Genomic DNA, 21,232 nt, shown 5'->3' on the forward strand with positions numbered 1-21,232 from the left:
CATTTTTACCAGAGCACAAGACAGTCTGACCGAGCCCGGTTATATGAATCCAATATGGCGGCCATTAATTATCATCCATAAAGATAAATCTCTTTCGAAATATTTATTGAAGTATCTAGATTTATAAACAAGTACGACAAAGCAATAAGAAACATTTTTCTCTCCCCCTCCTTCTGCCCCACAGAGTAAGTATGGGAAGGAATGAACTCCAAATCTTGTTTCGAAATACGTCAAAAGAATCGGATAGAACTGAGTGTTTAAAAAACTTCAGGAGTAATAACAACTGCACTATTCTCGAAGTATTTCCATCGAAAGTAACAATAGCGTAAATCCCGTGTAATGTTTCGGCGGGAATAGTTCGGAATCACACAAAAAGGCAAAGTTCGAGGCGCCTACGCAATTCTTGTGTTACCAAGAAGTCGTCGATTCAAAATGAGCGATGTTTTTGAATTGTACAAAACACGGTTAATGACGATTATGAAGCAGCCTGAATCAGAAGAAATAGAAGTTCATAGTACAAGATTTCGTGAAAGGATTCTTCGTCACAGGCCAGAGCTAACAGTTCATCTGTCCGGCAGAGATGTTTTGCTTTCAGAAGGATCTGACATAATAAGTGAGCTGGAGAAAGACATAGATGAAGATGCTATGGCACTAAGTCGTGTTGTTAAGATGCTTCGAAAGGATATGGCAAACCACAAGAGTTATTTTGCAGGAAAATTTGAGAATCACTGCCACGAAGATTCTGTTCCTCCTTCACTAATAACTGCTGTTAATATGTTACTTTATGATTCATCTGTCACCCCTGATAGCAACGCAGTCAAGCAACTTCAAGCTTATCGCCTGATAGCAAGCCAACTTATATTTTATAACTTCCATAGGAAAGCAGGCGATATTGAAACAAGCAGCAAGGCATAAAGCAATCGCGAGCCACCTCTTCCTCTCTATGTTAGGCTGAGCGTGTATGCTAAAACTCGTAAAAAAAATCTCTCATAAATGAACTGCATTCACAAGACAATTCGTCTACACGTGTACAGGAAATATCTTCAAGTCTTTCTCAGTGCTTGATAAATCAAAGTGACGAAATGAGTTTGTCCTTCCAAACTTCGTCGAGGTATTTTAACCGTTTCAGCATTAGATAATATTGACTACAATCCTTCCAGCACAACATCAAAGGATTCTTTTCATGGTACGAGCATTTCTATTTTCCAGCATCCTTCTAAAGATAACCTTGGCATTCGACGTGACCATGTCTCACTGGATAAGTGAATATAAAAATGAGAACTGCTCCTGCTCTCACCGATAATTATGCTCTAGTACAGAGATGCAAATAAGCAACAAAATTTTACTCACCCAAGAAAAAGCTACTAACCTACATCCCACAATAGAAATAATTTACTTACCTTGGTTATGATATTAAATACTCAAACGCACCGATGAACCACTCGCCCCGGGCGAGTGGTTATTTGCATCCTTGCTCTAGTACCTCCTGCTTATATCACTAATAAGGAACCAGTTTTACCTCAACAGAATCCGCAGTTTGTAGAGAAAGTTCTTCCGCGAAATGGATTTTTCGCAGAAGAAAAAAGCTGGGAGTGTTGGCTTGAAGCATGCTTAAAAAATGACACTATTTGCACTTGGTCTGTACACCATGCCTCGAAAACTGAAACACTGCAATTGCCAAGTATATGCTGCCTGCTTCCGTTGTTTAGGGAAGACTCTATATCTGTTGCTATGATACGGCACGAAATGAATGTTGTACGAGAACTTACAGACAAAGTCAACAAAGGACAAGTTCCGGTTCTTGTAATGGATCAACATGCACTATTCGCCTTGGGGAAACGAATCCAATGGAATTGGCCAGAGTTATATGGCGAAGATAATCAAATTCTGATGCTGGGAGGATTGCACATCGAACAAGCCTTCCTGCAACTTATAGGCAAATGGTTAGATGGAAGTGGTTGGGTAGAAATTTTATACAAGTCAGATGTAGCAACACCAGGAACCGCTGACAGTATATTGAAAGTAACTCACATTACAAAAGCTCGTTTTGCTCATCAGATTACTTTGACAGTTTTACATCATTTGCTGCGTGATGCATATCAGAACTCTTCATCAGGGTAATCTTTCAATGTTTGGTATACTGAAAAGGAATCTTCGTGTCCAACGTTTAAGTTTTGGATAATATATTACCGTCTCGTGATTTTACTCCTAATTTACATCAGAGCCATACGTCAAGGAAATTTTAAGCTCTACGTTGAAACACTAAAACTAATGGCAGAATGGTTTTTCGCAATGGACCACCTAAACTATGCTCGTTCTCTTCCCGTTCGCATTTTTGATTTGAAGAAGTTGGAAGAAACACATCTTGAGATTATGCTTTCGAAATGGGTTACTTTGTGATAAGAAAGACATCAAAACCTTTCTCTGCAATAGCTATAGATCAGGTCATGAACAGAATAACAAAATTATAAAAGGGGATGGCGGGGCGATTGGTCTCTTACACGACGACAATGCTCTTGTCAAATGGATGACAACGGGACCAGAAATTAGTAGACTAATTAATGAATTCAAAATACCATGTAATGAATATGATCATGATAATAAGCACCATGAAGAGTACTCGTCGATGCAAGAAAGATTTAAATCATCTGTTGAAAAGATGAAAGAAGTTTCCGTCGAATTGGAGAATCCGTTGGAAGAAAATAGTGGACTTGTTAATATTGCTTCCAGAATCATCTATAGCGGTGATATAATTGAATCCCTATATTCAGCAGAAGAAAAAGGGTCTAATATGTACAAGGAATTTGTGCAAGAAAGATCAGTAGAATGTACCAAGCCATTCTTTTCGGCCATAAAAATATCTTCTCTAGTGCTTCATTCTTCCCTTCAAAAGAATAAAACAAATAGAAATGAAATAAAATTACTTAAGATGAACGTTGAGCTATTCTCTCGCTTACTACGCGTCAGTCAAACAAGACGACTTGACTTGGATGAATTCTTTCACCACGAGAGTCAACCAATTCCACAGTCTCTCTGCCGTAATTCACAATCCTCAAAAAAGTCCGACTTAGTTATGCTTCTAGAAAGTGAAGCCAACATCAAAGAAGAACACTTTCCTAATTCTTGTGATGTTTTGTTATTTGATGGAGCAATTTTGATTCACATTTTGCAACCAGTATCAGTAGAAACATTTTGTGATCATTTCCAGTGTAATTTCTTCAAATATGTTCAAAGAGATGCAGACACATTCCATGCAGAGCAAGTGGATTTGATATGGGATAGATACTCTTCAAAGAGCATAAAATCTTCCACATGAGAAAGCAGGGGTGTAGGAGTAAGGACAAAAGTAACACCAACTACACCAATTCCTAGCAAGTGGAACGATTTCCTTCGTAATGAAGAAAATAAATAAGAACTGTTCCTTTTTCATGGAAAGTCTATGTGTAAAAAGGAAGGAAGTAACTTTGAGGTAGCAACCAGTAATGGATATCACATAGAAACTTCAAGAAATCTTCCAACATTTTCAAACAAATCATCAGGAAATCATTTAGAAGAAGCTGATAGTAGGATCATGTTACATTGCTTTGATGTAGCATTAAATGCACACAAGAAGATAGTTATCCGCACAGTAGACACAGATGTTGTAATACTTACTGTGTCGTTTCTCCATGACTTTGAGCGACAAGATTTAGAAGAATTATGGATATCTTTCGGCATCAAGAAACATCATTGATTTCTCCCAGTTCATCATATTTCAAAAGCATAAAGAAAAGCAAAATCAACTGCGTTACGAGGCCTCCACGCGTTTACAGGATGTGATACGATGTCATACTTTCTCGGACATGGAAAATTATAAGCATGGAAAACACGGCTTTTGCATCCAGAGATGACTACAGCTTTCCTAACTATTTCACACCCTGTAATCAACATAGGCAAAGATTGTTTTAATTCACTGCAACGATATGTTGTCCTATTATATTGAAAAACAAATGAAAAATTTAAAGTTAATGAAGCCCGGCGAGAATTCTTTTGGAAAAGGGCAGACCTCTTACTGCACTTTCTCCAACTTGTGATGCCTTGCTTCTTCACACCAAGCGTGCAGCATACCAAGCTGGACAAATCTGGGGTCAGGAAATAAAGAAGATAGCACATATTCCTTCACCAGTAAACTGGGGATGGACTTACAATGGAAGTGAACTTTCTCCAACATGGACTTCCATTCCAGTTGTATACGAAGCATGTAGGAAACTCTTTTTGAAATGTGCCTGCAAGATATGTACCCCAAGATGTCGTTGTAGAAGTGCAAGCGTCCCGTGCTGCTTTTTTGTTCTATGTGTAGGGGAACATGTGGAAAGGTGATGGAAACTGAAAACGAAGATCTAGACCAATAGAACTTCCATGTAAGTAGCACTCATTATTTTTGAAAATTCAGATGATCCACAGTAAATTTACACCACGTTGGAAACGTACCAATAAATAGATAAACTTAAATGTATGATTCTTTATAGAATAGCTTGTACAAAAAGTAATTAACTGTTCGTCGAAATCATAAAACTGTTTGTACACATAGAAAATCCAAAAAAATATATTGTGAATTTCAAATTATGGAACCAAGTGTTTGTGTTGTGTTTCTGTTCTTACAATACGAAAGAAATTATTAAAGAATTAAAAAAAATATATTGCTTTATGTAATTTCCTTATATTACTGTAAACGATATGAAGACAATGTCTATGGTTTAAAGACATGAATTTATTTCTTAGTCTTCTTGTGCAGTTCTCTTTCAATTCAGATGAAACAATAAAACTTTTCTATCGTGACGCTACGCACCTAATTTCTTAAGATATTCTTAAACTTGATTCATGTATAAAAGTGAATAGTAATAGAATAGGTGATATTACTTTGTCCGTATTCATTTACAAATCTAGATGCTCGGGTCAATATTTCGAAAGAAACTAATTTTTATGAATCATAATTAATGGCCGCCATATTGGAATCATAACCGGGCTTGGTCAGTAGGCCCGTAGCCAGCCCAAAAATGTAGGGGGCCCGTAGCCAGCTATATTATAGTTCATCGCCATATTGTAGTTCGTTTGCAAGCCTACCGTGAAAATTTTAGGGGGCCAGCAAAAATTTAGGAGGCGGACCCCCTGGATACGGGCCTGTTGGTCAGGCTACTTTGTGCTTCTAGTGAAAGTGGAACTTATGAAGAATACATCACAAAAGAATGATTTGTTTCGTACAATGCAGCATCCATCAGTGATGTTTTATTACGGTAAATGAACTCTCGCTCGACATTTGGGAAAATCAATCGACTCAATGCGAATCTTTAAATTATCATAACTTCGTTGTTTATTAACCAATCTGAATGAAATATGCACCAAACGAAAGATAATTTAACACTCTTTGAAAAGTTATACGACGACTTTTTCGATAATCCCAGCCGTTTACTTGTTATTTTAAAAAATATGAGTAAACTCCATCATAAGAAATGTAAAGTTCCAAATTAAATAATTTCTGTAGGTGTTAATTTCAGAGTTAGGTAAAACCTTTTGCCAATTTATTAGACCCTGTTGTCTTCTACGTCGTTTAGTTTTTGAATCGTGAAGATTGGACTATTAGTTAAGGAGATATATGCCTCTAAAATCAAGACGATGAATTCGCAGAGGCGGCCATCTTTGATAGCCGCCATATTGGATTCTGGCCACCTGTCGGAGTGGGGCCACTTCGATTCCTGCTTAGTTGGATCAGGGGAACAACATATCCGAGTGGCACCTTTTTAACACAAAGTGCAGGATACTTCCCCTAAGCTCCCCTACTAGATATGTGCACCTACAACTACAGAACCATACGCAATAACAGAAAAATCGCCTCTGGGGGCACAGTCATCTTAAGATCGATATAATTATTCATTTACAACATAGTAAAGAACCTACAAAATGACCACCAACCCTCTTAGAGTTTTTTTTTTTTTTTTTTTTTAACAACTAAAGATACCTATCATCCTAGAAAACCTTCTACAACATGCATTAAGCAAAGCATACCACTTCTCAAAATTCCCCTACTCCGTCATAATGGCTGACATGAACCCTTTACATCAACTAATAGGTGATCTAATCGCTAACACCAATGGTAGGATATTATACAAATGCTTTGCAATCAGCTCACTATTCCAGCTAAAGACTGACAACTCTACAAGAAAGGTTCAAAGACTGGGTGAACAAGATACAAACCCAGATAAAATTCTAATCACCGAGAAGCTGTCAATCGCCACTACGGTAAACACCTAATATGAGCTAACATCGGACCACGGCGCAATACTGGTGCTATTATATACCATCAAAACGACCCACTGGTGATGAAATCATTATCAGGGATCGTCGTAATGCTAACTGGGGATAATTAAAAGAACTCACGACCAAACTGCAACACATAAAGATAGAAAACTATTGTAAAATTTTAAACGGATATTTCATTTCTGCAACATTTTAAAAAGAAGAGATTTGATGTAGATCTTTTAATTCTTTTAAACTTACCTCGAATCTTTCTAGTTCAAGTCTTTTAAACATAGTATGCTCTGTCAATTCGTTCTTGTAGCAACTTCTACAAAGGCAGTATTTCGTGCGATATTTCCAGTAATCACCTTTACCATCCACTTTCTGTTTGCATAGAGTACATACGTCAATATTAAAGTTTACGCACTCAACTTTCACAGCTGGAATAAGTTTCGTTCTTCCTCCTAAAGAATGAGCTAAAGCAACGTGTCGATTTCTTGGAGCAGCTACTTCGTAAAATCCAACCCTATAAAAAATATAAATAGTAGTAATCAAATACTGCAATATTATTAGCGATTAACGGAAAAAAATATCTAAAGATGAAGCAGGTATATACCAATCGAAAGATATTATTGAGCTGTATGATACACGAGTGTAAAAGCTCACGCGTGATTTTCGAGGAAATGGAGAAAAACCAATTAATTCGCAAACCTAAGAAGTACCAATATCATAGTGTACACCACGTATAGTTTGGTTTGTCATATGAAAATTGAAATTTGATTTTTTTTTAAAAATTACTAATAAATGTAAGCAGTGGCGTAACAATGGCCTTTGGCGGCCTTAGGCAAAATCCCTAGTGGCGCCCCCTTCACCCATCGATTAGGCCTCTTGCATGACCATCAATAACTTATGCGTAGAAACGGCGCAGAAACGGGCATAAACTGAAAATTATCAGTGGGAGGGTATTGACCGTTTTTCTTTTTATATCGTTGTGCTATGTCTTTTGAATGTAAACTGGACAGAGTGCCCTATTCATTAAAAATATACTCATATAAAATTCGGACTTACAGGGGTAGTGTAAATAAACAGTAATATATCAACCCGTATTAGCAAAGAATTTCAAATGAATATATATAGTATGTTAAAATTTTACACAATTATAATATAAATAATAAAACTTGTGAAACCGCTTATAAGCATTTTTTTAAAATCAACAAATTATATTCAAATCAGAAGTGTTTTTCTCACTTTTGCTTCTACAAATTCTTTGATCAGATCAGAAATGTCTAATTCATGAGCTCTTTTTCGCTCAATACTCACAAGTAAAGGTTCTCTCCCAAGAATCAGGGATCCGGAAACTGCGCATATATTTCGATAGAGAAGGGCCACGAAGGAATACTGGTGAAATATGCCGGGCCGACAGCAAAGAATAAATCCAATATGGCCGTCCGAAGGTCATATCAATCGACTTTTGCAAGCAATCTCTCATCCACTTCCCATGGGTAGATTGACTTAATTGATATATGATATATGTATGAACCACTCTCATCCACCAAAACACATCATCATCAACTCTAACACATGATCCACAGCCTCTTCTCTACTGATTAAATAGTTTACACTTGTGATAAAACCAGGTTGTGAAATTATCACTAATCGGAGTTTGAATTTCTACGGTCAATAGCTCACGCACCGCTCTGTTACAATAACGGTGGATATGACCTTTACGATACAAAATGGTAAAGTGTTTGTCATGGGCCAAATTACGATGAATTTTGATTAAATTATCATAGTATAATTGTTGGTGGAAAAAATTATGCAATTTGGAAGTTCCAAATCAAGGTAAGTAAACCAACGTAAAGGAAGAAAAAAGTGTAAAATTGTTCATATAGTTAAGCGTACAGTCCAAACTTAAAATTTTCGTGTAATTAAGCTTACCGTACAAATTTTATGCCTATTTTTCTCACAACTTTATGGGTTGATTACCCTGTGCTCTAAGCGCTCCATACAATAAACATAAGCTTCAGCAATTATTACAGCAGAAAGAATTGGATATATGAAGTGAAGCACTGTAATTTTTGTTTCTCAACTAATATCGATTATTTTTACAAACCAACCCACTACCAATTTTCCATATTTATAGAAAGTGCCACCCATCCACCCCTTATAAAGGAGAAATTTCATTCTCCTTCTGTTCATTTTTAATAAAGTTAATATACTGAAGCTTCAGCTTCCTAAGTTTAACGGCTTGCGAGATACTTTCTTCTCCTAAGAAGGAGAAATGAACCTTCTGTTCATTTTTAATAAAGTTAATATACTGAAACTTCAGCTTCCTAAGTTTAACGGCTTGCGAGATACTTAAGGACGGGCACGAGTCGAGCTATATCTCGACTCGAGTTTCGAGTCGAGTCAAAGGCAATTTTTCTCAAGTCGAGTCACAGTTTGAGGTCGAATTTCGAGTCGATTCGAGTTTGATAAATGGCTCGCTCGTTCAGCTCGTTTTAAATCGTTTTGAAATCATAGCCTGATTAGACTGGAAAACGAAAGCCATGAAAAATGTAAGCAGTTATGCGAAAAACTTTTAGTGTTGCTCACAACAGGGGTGCATCTCGTCTCGTCTCGATAACAAGACGACAATAGATTTTTATAACGAGACAGCCTCAAATGTCATGATCACCAATATAAGTACATACCAATATAAATATGTAGTTCTTACCATCAAGGCTGAGACCTGCAGGGTCGAATTTTTGATCCCAAGCAGAAGCCTAATCCAGGTAGTGATGTCAACCGGCTCGGCTCGGTTCAACTGAGCAAGCTGCTCGAGCTGGCTCGATTGGGATGAGCCATCGACTCGGTTCAATTAAGCCAATGACTCGAGTCAGCTAGGTTGAGATGAACCACCTACTCGGCTCATGTGCGCCATCGGCTCGAGCCAGCTCCGTTGAAACGAGTCCATTGGCTCGGTTCGACTCAGCTCAACTGAGTCGATGGCTCGAACTGGCTTGGTTGGGTGAGCAATCAGCTCGGTCCAGTTAGGCTCGGATGAGCCATCGGTTCGAGCCAGCTCGATTAGGTGAGCTGTTGGCTCGGGTCACTTCTCGGTTCGGCTCGATAGTGAATGAGCTGTGAGTCGAGCCGTTGACAGCCATAAACCCTGGCCGAGCAGTGTTGAACATCTTTGGCCGGCGCCCTATAACTTTTAACAACTTTTGGCTCGAGCCCGAATACTTACTCCTCCGAAACTCAAACCCAGAACCTCGTGACCGATGTCCTTGCTTCCTGAAGACTTTTCGAAGACCGAGATCTACAGTCAACTAGTTTTCGATATTCAGATACAAACCGCCTACTTTTCATGGTTATACACGATGTAATAATAATAATAATAATAATAATAATAATAATAATAATAATAATAATAATAATAATAATAATAATAATAATAATAATAATATAAGAAGTTGTAGTAGTAGTAGTCAGTAATTTATGCAGAATTTTGAACTTAGGGAGGTGTTAAAATTCTGGGGGGTGCAATCTTGCATTGAGGTCGTATACTATTATCGTCATTTTAATTAGTTTTCTTCATACAAACTTTAAAATTCGTTGATGCAATGAATGATCGCATTTGATTTCCTTCATCAGCCAGAGCCAATTAGCGTCAACTTTCTCACGTTTGGTGTGACATCGAGATGAAATCGTTGGCAATCGATTGATCAAACGTTGTTGGACAATCACAGTCATGTAAAGGTTGATTTCCATTCAATCTTGCGTTGCATGCTTTGCTTGAAACTTTATCTTGTCGAAAGTAACTTGTTTTATTCTATTGGCACTTAAAATCAAGAATTCAAAACAGGGGCGGATCCAGGACGGACCTGTGGGAGGGAGCGGTGGATTGTAATACAGCTACTTAGAGCTACTTTTAAGAGTTCCAAACTCTGAGATGGATTTTATTTATATATAAAATAAGAAAGATTCCTCATCTAGGGAGGAGATCGCCCCTGCCCTGGATCCGCCACTGATTCAAAATCTTTTAAAAGACCAAAATAACAAGGGCTCTAATGGAGTCTTTCCGTTCTGCGTAAAAGACGTCCAGCACTTTGTAGAAAATATTTTAAATGATCTTTAGGCCGAATGAGAATTTCCGTTCTGCTTAATCTTTCGAGACTAGGAATTCTGTCCAGGGAGGGATTTCTTCAAGAAAATTTTTCTTTAGTAATTGTAACAGATTCTATAAGAAGAATAATTATTTCTTTAAGTTCACATTTATTTCAGTAAAAATGAATGTGATTAAAAAAAAAGCTACCTGCAGAGAAACGGAAAATTGATTGACTCAGTTGCAAGAAAGCCGTTTGACATTGTAGCTGAAACGAAGATAAAACAAATTACTTCGGTCAAGTATCAACTCATTTCACAACAAAATTTTATTCATTTTTGCAGCAGTTCACCTCCAACATGTTAAGGCTCGCAGTCAGGGGCGGCTTTAGGATCTTAATTTTGGGAGACCCGCTCCCTCGCGCATGGATACATATGCACATTTGATTGATTAATGACAATAGCAAATTACTTACAGTAGTGGTTGATGCTGTTTATTAAATAATTATTTACCATTAATATAAAGAGTGGTAAATATATAAACTCTTTATTGTATCTTTTAGTGTTTAAACATTTTTTTAAAATTTTTGGGTAGGCCCGTGCCAACCCAGCCTACCCGTTAAAATCGTCACTGCTTGCAGTACGTGAAAGGCGAGACAGTTCACATGCAAAAGGATGCGTAAGGCGGCCCTTATCCCCGATTATCCGACCTTTTGATTTGATTGAAACTACAATAAACATACAAGTATTTCAATAATTGATATTGATGTTAGTAGGGATATTCCGATATCGGACCAAAACGAGGAGAGAAAAAGACAATAGGAAAGGTTAGAATGTGTAACATACGGTTTTTGTGTAACACTGACATAATTTGAACCTTCTGTCATTATTACAAAAGAAGAAAGTGTCACTTAAAAGTGACATATAGGTTTTGGTGAATGCTGTAGTTGTAGGAAGTAGAAAAGAGTGTTTTAAACATGTTAAATAACTTAGTTTCATGTATTTAGAAAACATGGGAAATGTCGATAATACATTATTGTTAAAAGCACAGCTAAATGTTAGCTAAGGATGGTGGGAGGGAGACAATCCTTTGAGGGCATGTAAAGAAAGGAACATAGACAGCTGTATTGTAATTTTGGGTGGTCCAAAAGGATTGCAGGGGAACTGTAATGTCGTTTTTTGAGTAAAAGTCCTTGTTTAATTGGTGCTGTGACTTGCACCCTATGGAGAAATAGCACTTATTATTGTGAAGGACAGAGATTTTTAAAAACACCTTGGAAATGTTACATGTCACTTTGTAAAAATTATTGCATTGGCACACACTGCTGGAGCAGACATAGGATTGCAGGGGAACTGTAATGTCCTTTTGAGCAAAGGACCACTTTTTTAAATTGGGGGTTGTGAATTGTTAGGTATTAGTTAAGAACCTTGCCACCTAGAGGGAGATGAGGAAATTAGTGCAATGGAAAGCGAAAGGTATATAGCGATCTGAATAAAAGGAGAAAACGTATGTGACATTTATTGTTGACGTTGGAGACAAGGTTATATTAGTTTTGTGCACCCCCTGTATGTGTAACCCTTTTTAGAAAAAAAATATCTTTTGAGTTGTTAGACAGATAAATGGGACATTTAGCATACAGATGTGAGCTTGTGAAAGTTATTTGAGAAAACGTATGTGACATTTATTGTTGACGATTGAGACAACGTCATGTTACTTGCGACCCCCTGTATGTGTAACCCTTTTTAGAAAAAAAAGATCTTTTGAGTTGATAGACAGATAAATGTACCATTTACCATGCTACCTACCCTAATAGTAGGAAAAAAGAAAGAAAGAAAGAAAAACCTTTTTCTGGAGAAGATCCTTGTTAACTTTTAAGAATAGTGAATGTACTGCTTTAAAAAAAGAGAGGTTGAGAATAACAATTGTATTATGTCATTGGTTTAAGAGAGGGAGAAAAGAATGAAAAAAAAGAAAAAAAGTATTGTTGATGTTAGGGTTACTGCCGTGAATGGGGTTTTGTAGTTTTGAAAAGGAGTGTGAGAAACTTACGTGGAAAATAAGATAATATTTGTAGTAAAAAATATAGATATTTCGGGGTTATGGATTTGTTTGGAGTTTTAATTTATTTGAATTTTTATGCCATATAGTGGAAAAGATGAAGATGAGAAGAGATAAGACTGGTTGGATAATATATTATAGTTGAGAAAAAATAGATTAAAATGTGAGAAAATATATATGGTGCGAGCTGAGGATTGAACCATGGATGTGTGAAACATTAAAGATAAATATTTTATTAGTGATGTCATAAATGGAATAATATTGTTGGGAAGAAACATAAAAATTTTGAGAATTGGAACGAACACAATATGAATTGAATGGATTTTGAGTTGACTTGATGTTAGTTAAATATTGTTTTGAGCAGCGAAGCTATATGAGACGTGGACTTAGTGATTAATATGGGTATAATACTGATGATTACAAACATATTTTTTGTAGTTAGAATATTGAAAATGAAATGTTTGAGTTTTACGTCCCACGATTATGCCGGTTAGACTAAAGGAGATGGTGATGGTGAGTAATGAACGAAATGGTGAAATGAAGAAAGTGTGAGTAAACGGAAGAACCCCGAAAAAACCCACGCACACGGTGTTTTGGTATAGTGTAAAGGAGATAAGAAAATGCAAAATGAGAATACTTAGATGCCTTTTTACACTGACCTACTAGCTAGGGCGCACATCTTTGCTGCGTATGCCTGTTAGGCTAAAGATGGTAATAATGAGAGATGAGTGAAATGGTGGAATAAAGTGGGAGGAAACGGGAGAACCCCGAGAAAACCCACGAATACGGTGTTTGTCCACCACAAAGTTGAATTGTTGGGGTCGGGGATTGAACCCCTGCCACCTTAGATGGAATATTGTATAGCATGAATTATAGATATGTAATGTATTAGTGAAAGAATATGATTATAATGGGTGTATATTAGGATATGTATATGATGTAAGCTGTGATTGAAGCTGAGACTTCAAGCACGAGAGCTGAACGCCTTAGTAATGAAGGAGTATGTTGTAATTTATAGCTGAAAGAAGAGAATTCGGAGGAAACATATGTTTATGGACACCAATGAAACTGCTTAAATTAAAGTGAAAATACTAATGTAGTGAAGGTAAGTGCGATATTTTGATGCACTTTGTTAACAGGAAGTAATAGAAAATGAATAAATAAAGTGAGAGAAAATGGGAAACTCATGTGAAAATTATGATTGAATATCAACTTTGAAAAAAAAGGTAGTGTATGGTGCCATACTTACAGAGACACGGAAAAGAGCTGTTGCACTGACTGAATAAGATAATAAACTGAAAAGGGGAAACCTTTGGTTTCGTTTTCGTTTTGCAGAACCTACAAAAAGTGTATTGTATTTTTTGGCTATTGTGAAATATCTAGACCCTACAAGCTGTATTTAAGGGGTAGAGTTTCTTTTATGTGAGAATTTATTGTTTGTAGAGAGATAGTTGAGTAAATTTTGTGTTGTATGGAAGAGGGTTTGTAGGGGGCAACCTTTTAAAAGAATTTTGCCTTTTACAGAGAAAAATTGCTTTAAGACATAGAGTAATTGAACGTAAGTGTTTGCAGGGGACGCTAAGATTTGAAAAAGAGAGAATGTTTAAAGAAATAAAAAAGAAAGCGTAAAATGTTTGGCGTTACTTTCACCCCTTTATTTGTGAAAAAATATAAATAAGTTGATTTGGAGAACACGCTTATTTCGATTTTAGAGTTTAGTTGGCGTTAGTGTGTTTGTGGGTGAGACTTCAGGAAACGAGCAATTAGTTGATAGAAGATATTTATATTTGGAAGGTGAGTTGAATTTTGTTTTTCTTATATTTATTCTATAAAGAAATAATGAAAGAACTTAACTTTTATAGATGATTGAAGTGGGATTATAATATTTTTAATGTAAATTGTAACATGAACTTATTTTTATTTGTTGACTTTCAAGAGAAAATAAAGGAGAAATATTGAAGAGCTGAGGGTGGAATTAATTTTTAAAAATATATACAAATTTATATAATAGCATAGAACTTAATTCTAAACCACCCAAGTAATTTTTATTAAACTTTTAATATATATGTTATATAGAGAATAATATTACGTGTTTGCGAAGGAGGTGTTGAATTTATATTAAAATTATTTTCTTATTTTTGTTTTAGATTTTTGTGGTTTGATTTTGAGGCAAGTTGTGGAAGGAGTTCATAAATTTGAGGTAAGAAATAAATTATTTTATTTATTTTTAAACTTAAGAGATGAAAAGTGTCGAGCTTATTATGTTTAATTGACTTGTTGCAAGAGATCATTTTTAGTTGGGAATATATAGTTTATTAAGAGGAAAGCAGGAAACGATGCAAAGATAAAAGCTTATGAATGGTATACAAAATGAAATATTTCAGTTTTACGTATTACGGTTATGTGGGTTAGGCTAAAGACGGTAATGATGAGTGTAGATGAAATATTGGAATAAAGAAAGTGGGAGGAAACGGGAGAACCCCGAGAAAACCCACGAACACGGTGTTTGTGCAGCATAAAGTTGACTTGTCGCGGATTGGGATTGAATGAGGGACCCCAAGCACCGAAGGTGTGCATTATAGCATTGAAGTATCGCAACCTGCCCTTAATAAATATTTGAATTTATTATTAGAAAGAAAATATGAAATATAAACTTTTAGTTAATTGATGAATTGGAAGGACAGAAGGAATGCTTAGTTGTATTTTAAATTTACTTGATAATTTAAAAGCAAGGTTATGTAAGATAAGACTTAGAAAATAACGTGGAATTGGAATTAGTTGAGTTAATGTGATGAATTGAACTAAATTTTTTTACGTTTAAGGCACCGCTAACCTAATTGGAAAAGTGTAGATTGCCATCTATTTTTTGCCTGTACATAGAGGGTTACGTAATAATGGCATAGCTTTAAACGCATTGTTATTATGTAACAGTTTTGCGATGACAGTATTTAATATTGGAAAAACTGATGAACATTTATGACATGTAAATTGCCATAGGTGCAAGTGTATCATAATTATTTTGCAGCAAAGATAAGCAAATTATTAGTAATTTATGGTGTCCTGAAATCAATTATATTTGTTAGTTAAAGAATTAGGCAAACCCCCCTCCACGTGTAATATTAGTATGGATTCAACTAATAACTTGGAAAGAATTGTTTTAATTCCTAAAATTATTTTAAATTGATAGCTATAAGAACTTTTATTGAGAATAACAGTATTTGAGGGAGACTGAAAAAATTTAGGGGGAGTGCGCCCGCGACTTAAATATTATTATTATTTTTTTGGAATATATGATGCGTTATACGTGTTGTACAGCTTTATGTAATTGATTTTATTGCAACTGTAATAAAAGAATGAAAATGGAAAGAAGGAAACATGAAAGCATTGGGGGCTAAAGTATAATCACTTGCTTAATAATTATTAAAATATTAGTTTGAATGTAGAATAGAAGATAAAATATTTAGTTAAACTGAAAGTAAATTCATGTTTTATATTATAAAAATATAAATATAGAAAAATCAAATGAAATATATTGCATGACCCTATTTAAAATGTAGGTATAAAGAAGATTTGAGTTGAGTTAAGTTGATTATGAGTTAAGGGTACCCTTGAGCAGCAAGGCTATATGAGACGTGGATTTAGTGAATAACGTGGAATCCAAACACATGAGCTCCCGCCGGAAATTGAACCGGGTTATTTGCGCAAAACTCGCGTACGCTAACCGCTTAGCCACGGAGAAGCTCATGAAAAAGATTTGTTTTTAGGAAAACTGAATTTTGTTTCCCTATATTAATTTATTGAAAATATTGAATTGTTTTTATGTCACTTAGCACTTTATATTGCACGGTTATGCGAGTTAGGGTAAAGGGAAATAATAATTAAGGATGTGGAAGGAAATGGGAGCATTCCAAAAATTATGAACATAATATTGTTTATTATAAGATTACTTAGCCAACGAACAGAACTATAGACCAAATGTACTAGAGGAAATTAGTTTAGGATTTGTGTAGCAAAAGTAAAATAAAAACGTTATGATAACTGAATATTGCTTTGTTAGTATAGTAAATAGGAATGTTTCCTAGGAAAAACTGTTGCTTAAGTTTTGTGGTATTTATTATGGAATTTCATATAGATGATGTGAAAAGTTAGTTGATACGAATATGTGCATACAATCGTAATAAGGACACATGCTATTTGATATTTTGGACATTTAGGGAGAGACAGACAGAAAATTTTTGTTGGGAGGGTTACAGAGTAATTCTGTTAGAATGTGTTTGAAACTGGTGATTTTTAAGGCCTTGTCGACAGTTATATGTAGGTTACTTTTAAAACTAAGGTAAAAAATTGTAGAAAAAATTAGTTTGTTTATGATTGAAGGAATGAAATATTACTTTTGTTGGAAATATAGGTAAATTACGTTATAAACATGATTTAGGGAGCTTAGCTCCCCAGAGTTGTTATTGGTAGGAAATAAATAAATAAATAATAGCAGCTTGTTTAGAAGAGAACAAATAAAAAATAATTAGAGTCATTATTTGTATTGAAAATTCGTTTTAAGAACTAATATGTAAATAATGAAATAACTTTGGCAGATCAAATTATAGGCGCTAAGCGAATAACTATAAGACTGATAACTAAGAAATGAATGTACAGTAGCTATTTATTTTGAGAATAAAACCGTAAATTGATACTGATAGTAATATAATTGATTGGATAAATTGTTGAGAGACAAAAAAATAAGGTCATACTTATTTTGATATATTTTTAACAGCACGGTTGCTTAAATATAACCTGTGAAATTTTATAGTATTATTTGATATTTATAATTGTTATTTTTGTTTCTTGCAGGATGGAGGGATCACGAGCATGTACATCGTTTGATATTTTTGATTCATTTAATGAAATAGATGGGATTCTATTGAAAGTTGGAAATGAAGACAGCAAATCACAAAAAAGAAAGGGAGGAGAAGAAGAAGAAGAAGAAAAAAGAAAAAAATGAAGGAACAAGAACATGATCTTTGGGCATTGTTTCCCCTAGATGGGGAAACAGAAAAACTTTTAATATTGGCTGTGAAAAGAGTAGAGGCAGTGGAAAAACTAAAATTAAAAAAACGAAAACTGTAAAAAAAGAAAAAATTGTAAATATGAAAAAATAAAAAGAAAAAAAAGAAAATTAGATTAGGCAATATAATTTGTGTGTTTTATTAATTCCGATGTGTTTACTCTAGGTAATTTCAACTGTGAAAAATCAAGTTTTAAGCTTGGTTGGTTGAAAAGCTTTATAGCGACCACATTTTTTATGGTTTTCTCTTTCAGTTTTTCGTTGGATTCTAGAAAGACTGGAACGAACAAATGCAGTGGAGTAAGGTATTGTATATTTTTTTATGAAAGACCCAGCGAAGGATATTTAAGAATGTTTTGCTGCTAAAATTACAGGGAAAAAAGTCTATAGAAACCTTATAAGAAGAAGAGTGCTGAAAACATAATTTCCAATTGATGGTTAAAGATGCTTTCTGAACTTGGAAAAAACGCTAATAAAATTAGAAAATGTACGAATAAAAGACAAATTTTAGGTAATGCGAGCTGGAATCCAACTAGGCATTTAGCTATCTAAATATTCATTATTATTATTATTATTATTATTATTATTATTATTATTATTATTATTATTATTATTATACATTTGACAGACCTGGAAAATAATTTTTTACGCTTTATGATTTTGACTCATCTGTTTTTAAAATTATGCTTATCTTCTTCTTCCTATCCCTAGCTTTCCTTCTACTTTTTCCTTTTATACTAATATGAAGAAAAAAGACAATTTTTCGTAAACTATATGCAATCAAATTGTCAAACATAATCTGTTACTCTGAGGGACGAACATAGACTAAAAGTATTTGAGAACAGGATCCTGAGAAGAATATTCGAACCCAAGAGGAACAAGAATGGGGAATGGCGGAAGCTTCATAACGAGGAACTACATAGTTTATGCGGTTTACCCAACATTGTTAGGGTCGTCAAGTCTAGGAGGCTTAGGTGGGCAGGTCATGTAGCTAGAATGCAAGAAAGTAGAAACGTTTTCAAAATGTTAACTGGTAGACCCATAGGAAAACGACCATTAGGAAGACCTAGGCGCAAATGGGAGGAAAATATTAAGATGGATCTTGTAGAAATAGGAATACAATGTAGGATTTAGTTGACTAACGATAGAAGTCAGTGAAGAGCTTTTGTGAACGCAGCACTGAACCTCCGGGTTCCATAGGCCATAGAGTTAGTTAGTTAGTTTTATATACAATCAAAATAATATTATTAACAAAAAGAAAGATAAATAAACCTCTTTTCTGCTACCCGTTTTTTTAAAAATAATTTTCTTTGACATTATATACAGATTATTTCTCCCCTTAAAAACACTGTTGAAGCTTTATAACATGCGTATTGCTAAAGTATTTTGATCCTGATTGAAGGAGCATCCTGAACTTCTTTCTAAGTGCAATATTTACTTATTGTGTTTTTCAGATGTAAAGCATCACGGGCAGTAGCCAATGCTGTGCGATATTCCGCGCGGTGTTGCCGGATTTCGGACTCCCCTTTCCCTTCTCGCTCTTCCTCTAGTTGAGATTATTACACATACATTGGCAACATTATTCACAATGTAAATATACTATTCCAGCAAACTCAAAGATTTTGGCTGTGTATCCTAGAAGTATATATAGCAACTGAATAACCTACCTATTAACTTATTCCAGTGGAACTGCTAAACGTTCGTCTTCAACACTACTTTCACTATCGTCTATGTCAATTAATATTTCGCCATTGTCTGAATCTGACTCTTGTAAATTTTTTATTATGAGTTCCAAAAATTGTAAACACAAAAAATAATTCTTCGAGCTTCACTTCGTAGCACTTTTTTTTTTAAAAAAAAAGAAAATTCCGCACTTGTACTCGGTTTCCTTAAAGACATTGTCAACTATAATTTTGGAGAACAAATGAACTACCACGAAAGAAAGCAACCTAGACACTGATGAATTCTGTTTATGCTAGAAGAAGAGAAGTTGCGTTCCTACACACACAATCAGCTCCTTTGCTTCCATGTAATAACATACTCTTATACTTGATGTAGGTCTCACAACAACAATCCATCTGATTCGTAAGCAACACGATATGGTCGAGTTTGTTTTGGGTTACAATAATTTATGACACCACTCAGACGCCTGGTGCTTTTGCGTCCCTGCTAGAGGAGTAAAGAAGGAGTACGTAATTGGCCACACATACGTAAGGTATTGAAACGAAGAAAAAAATCATACTGCGTTTCTTCTGTCGAATAAGGAAGAATCTTGCATGAAGGCAATTTCAAAACAATATTACGAATGTCCCATACCTTCTGTTCTTCCACATGAGCTCCCGCCGGGAATCGAATATATATATATATATATATATATATATATATATATATATATATATATATATATATATATATATATGAATCAAATTGCAGAGGCTTGTTATTTAATTCGATCGCTTACTATTCTCAAGGGTGTAGAAACGGGGCAAAAGCGGGCCTTGACTTTCCAAACTATTTCCAGCCCCGAAATGAGGTTCATCTAGTATATGTTTAGTAAACTTATTTAATAATTAATGCAAATTAGGAACGTTTATAATAAAATAAGATTTTTAAAAAAAGAAAAAAGAAAACATCATCAATACAGTTTCTGTACCTAATTACAAGGACGCTGATTTCTCTGTAAATTGGGGGGGTGCATTCAGATGCAGAAAGCATATATGATGATTTTAAGACAAATTGCATTCAAATTATGCCTAATATTGCACATTTACAAATAAAATGAGGGGCCCTGGCTCCCTCAGTCCCCCCAGGATATCTCACTACTATATTATTGCATAATAATATCTGAGTTGATATTTTTTCGAGTTTTTTCCTTTTAGTATTTTAACCTACATAAACACAAAGTTGGATAAACAGACTGCTAGAAACAGCATTTGTTTTCTTATGAATAGCTTATTGATTTATCTCTTACAATCCGCTTTTCAACTTCAGTACTGTTAAGATCCGTCTTTTGTTAAGGTAGCATCGAGGAAACATAATATGTGTATAGTATACATGGTGAGTTAAAATGCTTTCATATTCTGAAAGAGGTCATTTGTTCTGTTTTTAATGTGTGAAAAGCTTTCCTCCCCCTGAAAGTAATGTTCCCCTAGAACAACCTGTTGGTTACACCCCTGATTATCCTTTAATAAAAGTTGAGTTCCATTTCCAAATCGAAGAAAAATCCACTGGAAATTAGACGGGACTCAACGCTCGTTTTACTAATTGTTTTATATGGAAACCTTTCAAAGCGTGTATCATAACAACCAGTTATCATAAAAAGATGTAGTTTTCACGTATGTGTTCGTAATTCTTTTCTCTACTTCGTAAAGTGAGCAGTTAATGTGCTAATACAATATTTCTAATAAGCGCCTCTGCTATTGTCAAGATTCGCAGTAGCGCGAGAAGTCAGCGTGCAGAACTGCTTGTCGCGAATTGTCAACACCGCTCAAAGCCAATTGGACGCCGCGTAAAGCCAACTCAAGGCCATGCCGCTTCTCATCTGAAATCTGTTGTAAAATGATTATTTGTTTGGCTATAGGGTTTATTTTATTTTTATTTCATGAAAATTTTTTGGGGGGAAGTAAAAAAATGTAAGGCTGTTAGGCTTTAAAATTTTGTTAGATAACTCATGAATTCCATGGGATTTTTTGAATAGGTTTTTATGTCCCACAGTTTTAGGGATTATTTCCATATTTCCTCGAATGTTG

General features: G+C 35.0%; 1 protein-coding gene across 2 annotated transcripts in view; it reads right to left on the minus strand.

Moving 5' to 3' along the window:
• LOC145680716 (uncharacterized) overlaps positions 1 to 21,232 on the minus strand; it is a 91,424-nt gene that overhangs the window by 4,746 nt on the left and 65,446 nt on the right. For both annotated transcript variants that reach the window (XM_081751649.1, XM_081751648.1), the window contains exon 4: positions 6,535 to 6,799. In XM_081751649.1, coding sequence (XP_081607775.1) covers positions 6,535 to 6,799 — 265 coding nt within the window. The remainder of the gene's footprint in view (positions 1 to 6,534; positions 6,800 to 21,232) is intronic.

This window comes from Thermobia domestica, chromosome 3, assembly GCF_964235325.1.
Source record: "Thermobia domestica chromosome 3, izTheDome1.hap1.1, whole genome shotgun sequence".
Classification (NCBI taxonomy): Eukaryota; Metazoa; Arthropoda; class Insecta; order Zygentoma; family Lepismatidae; genus Thermobia; species Thermobia domestica.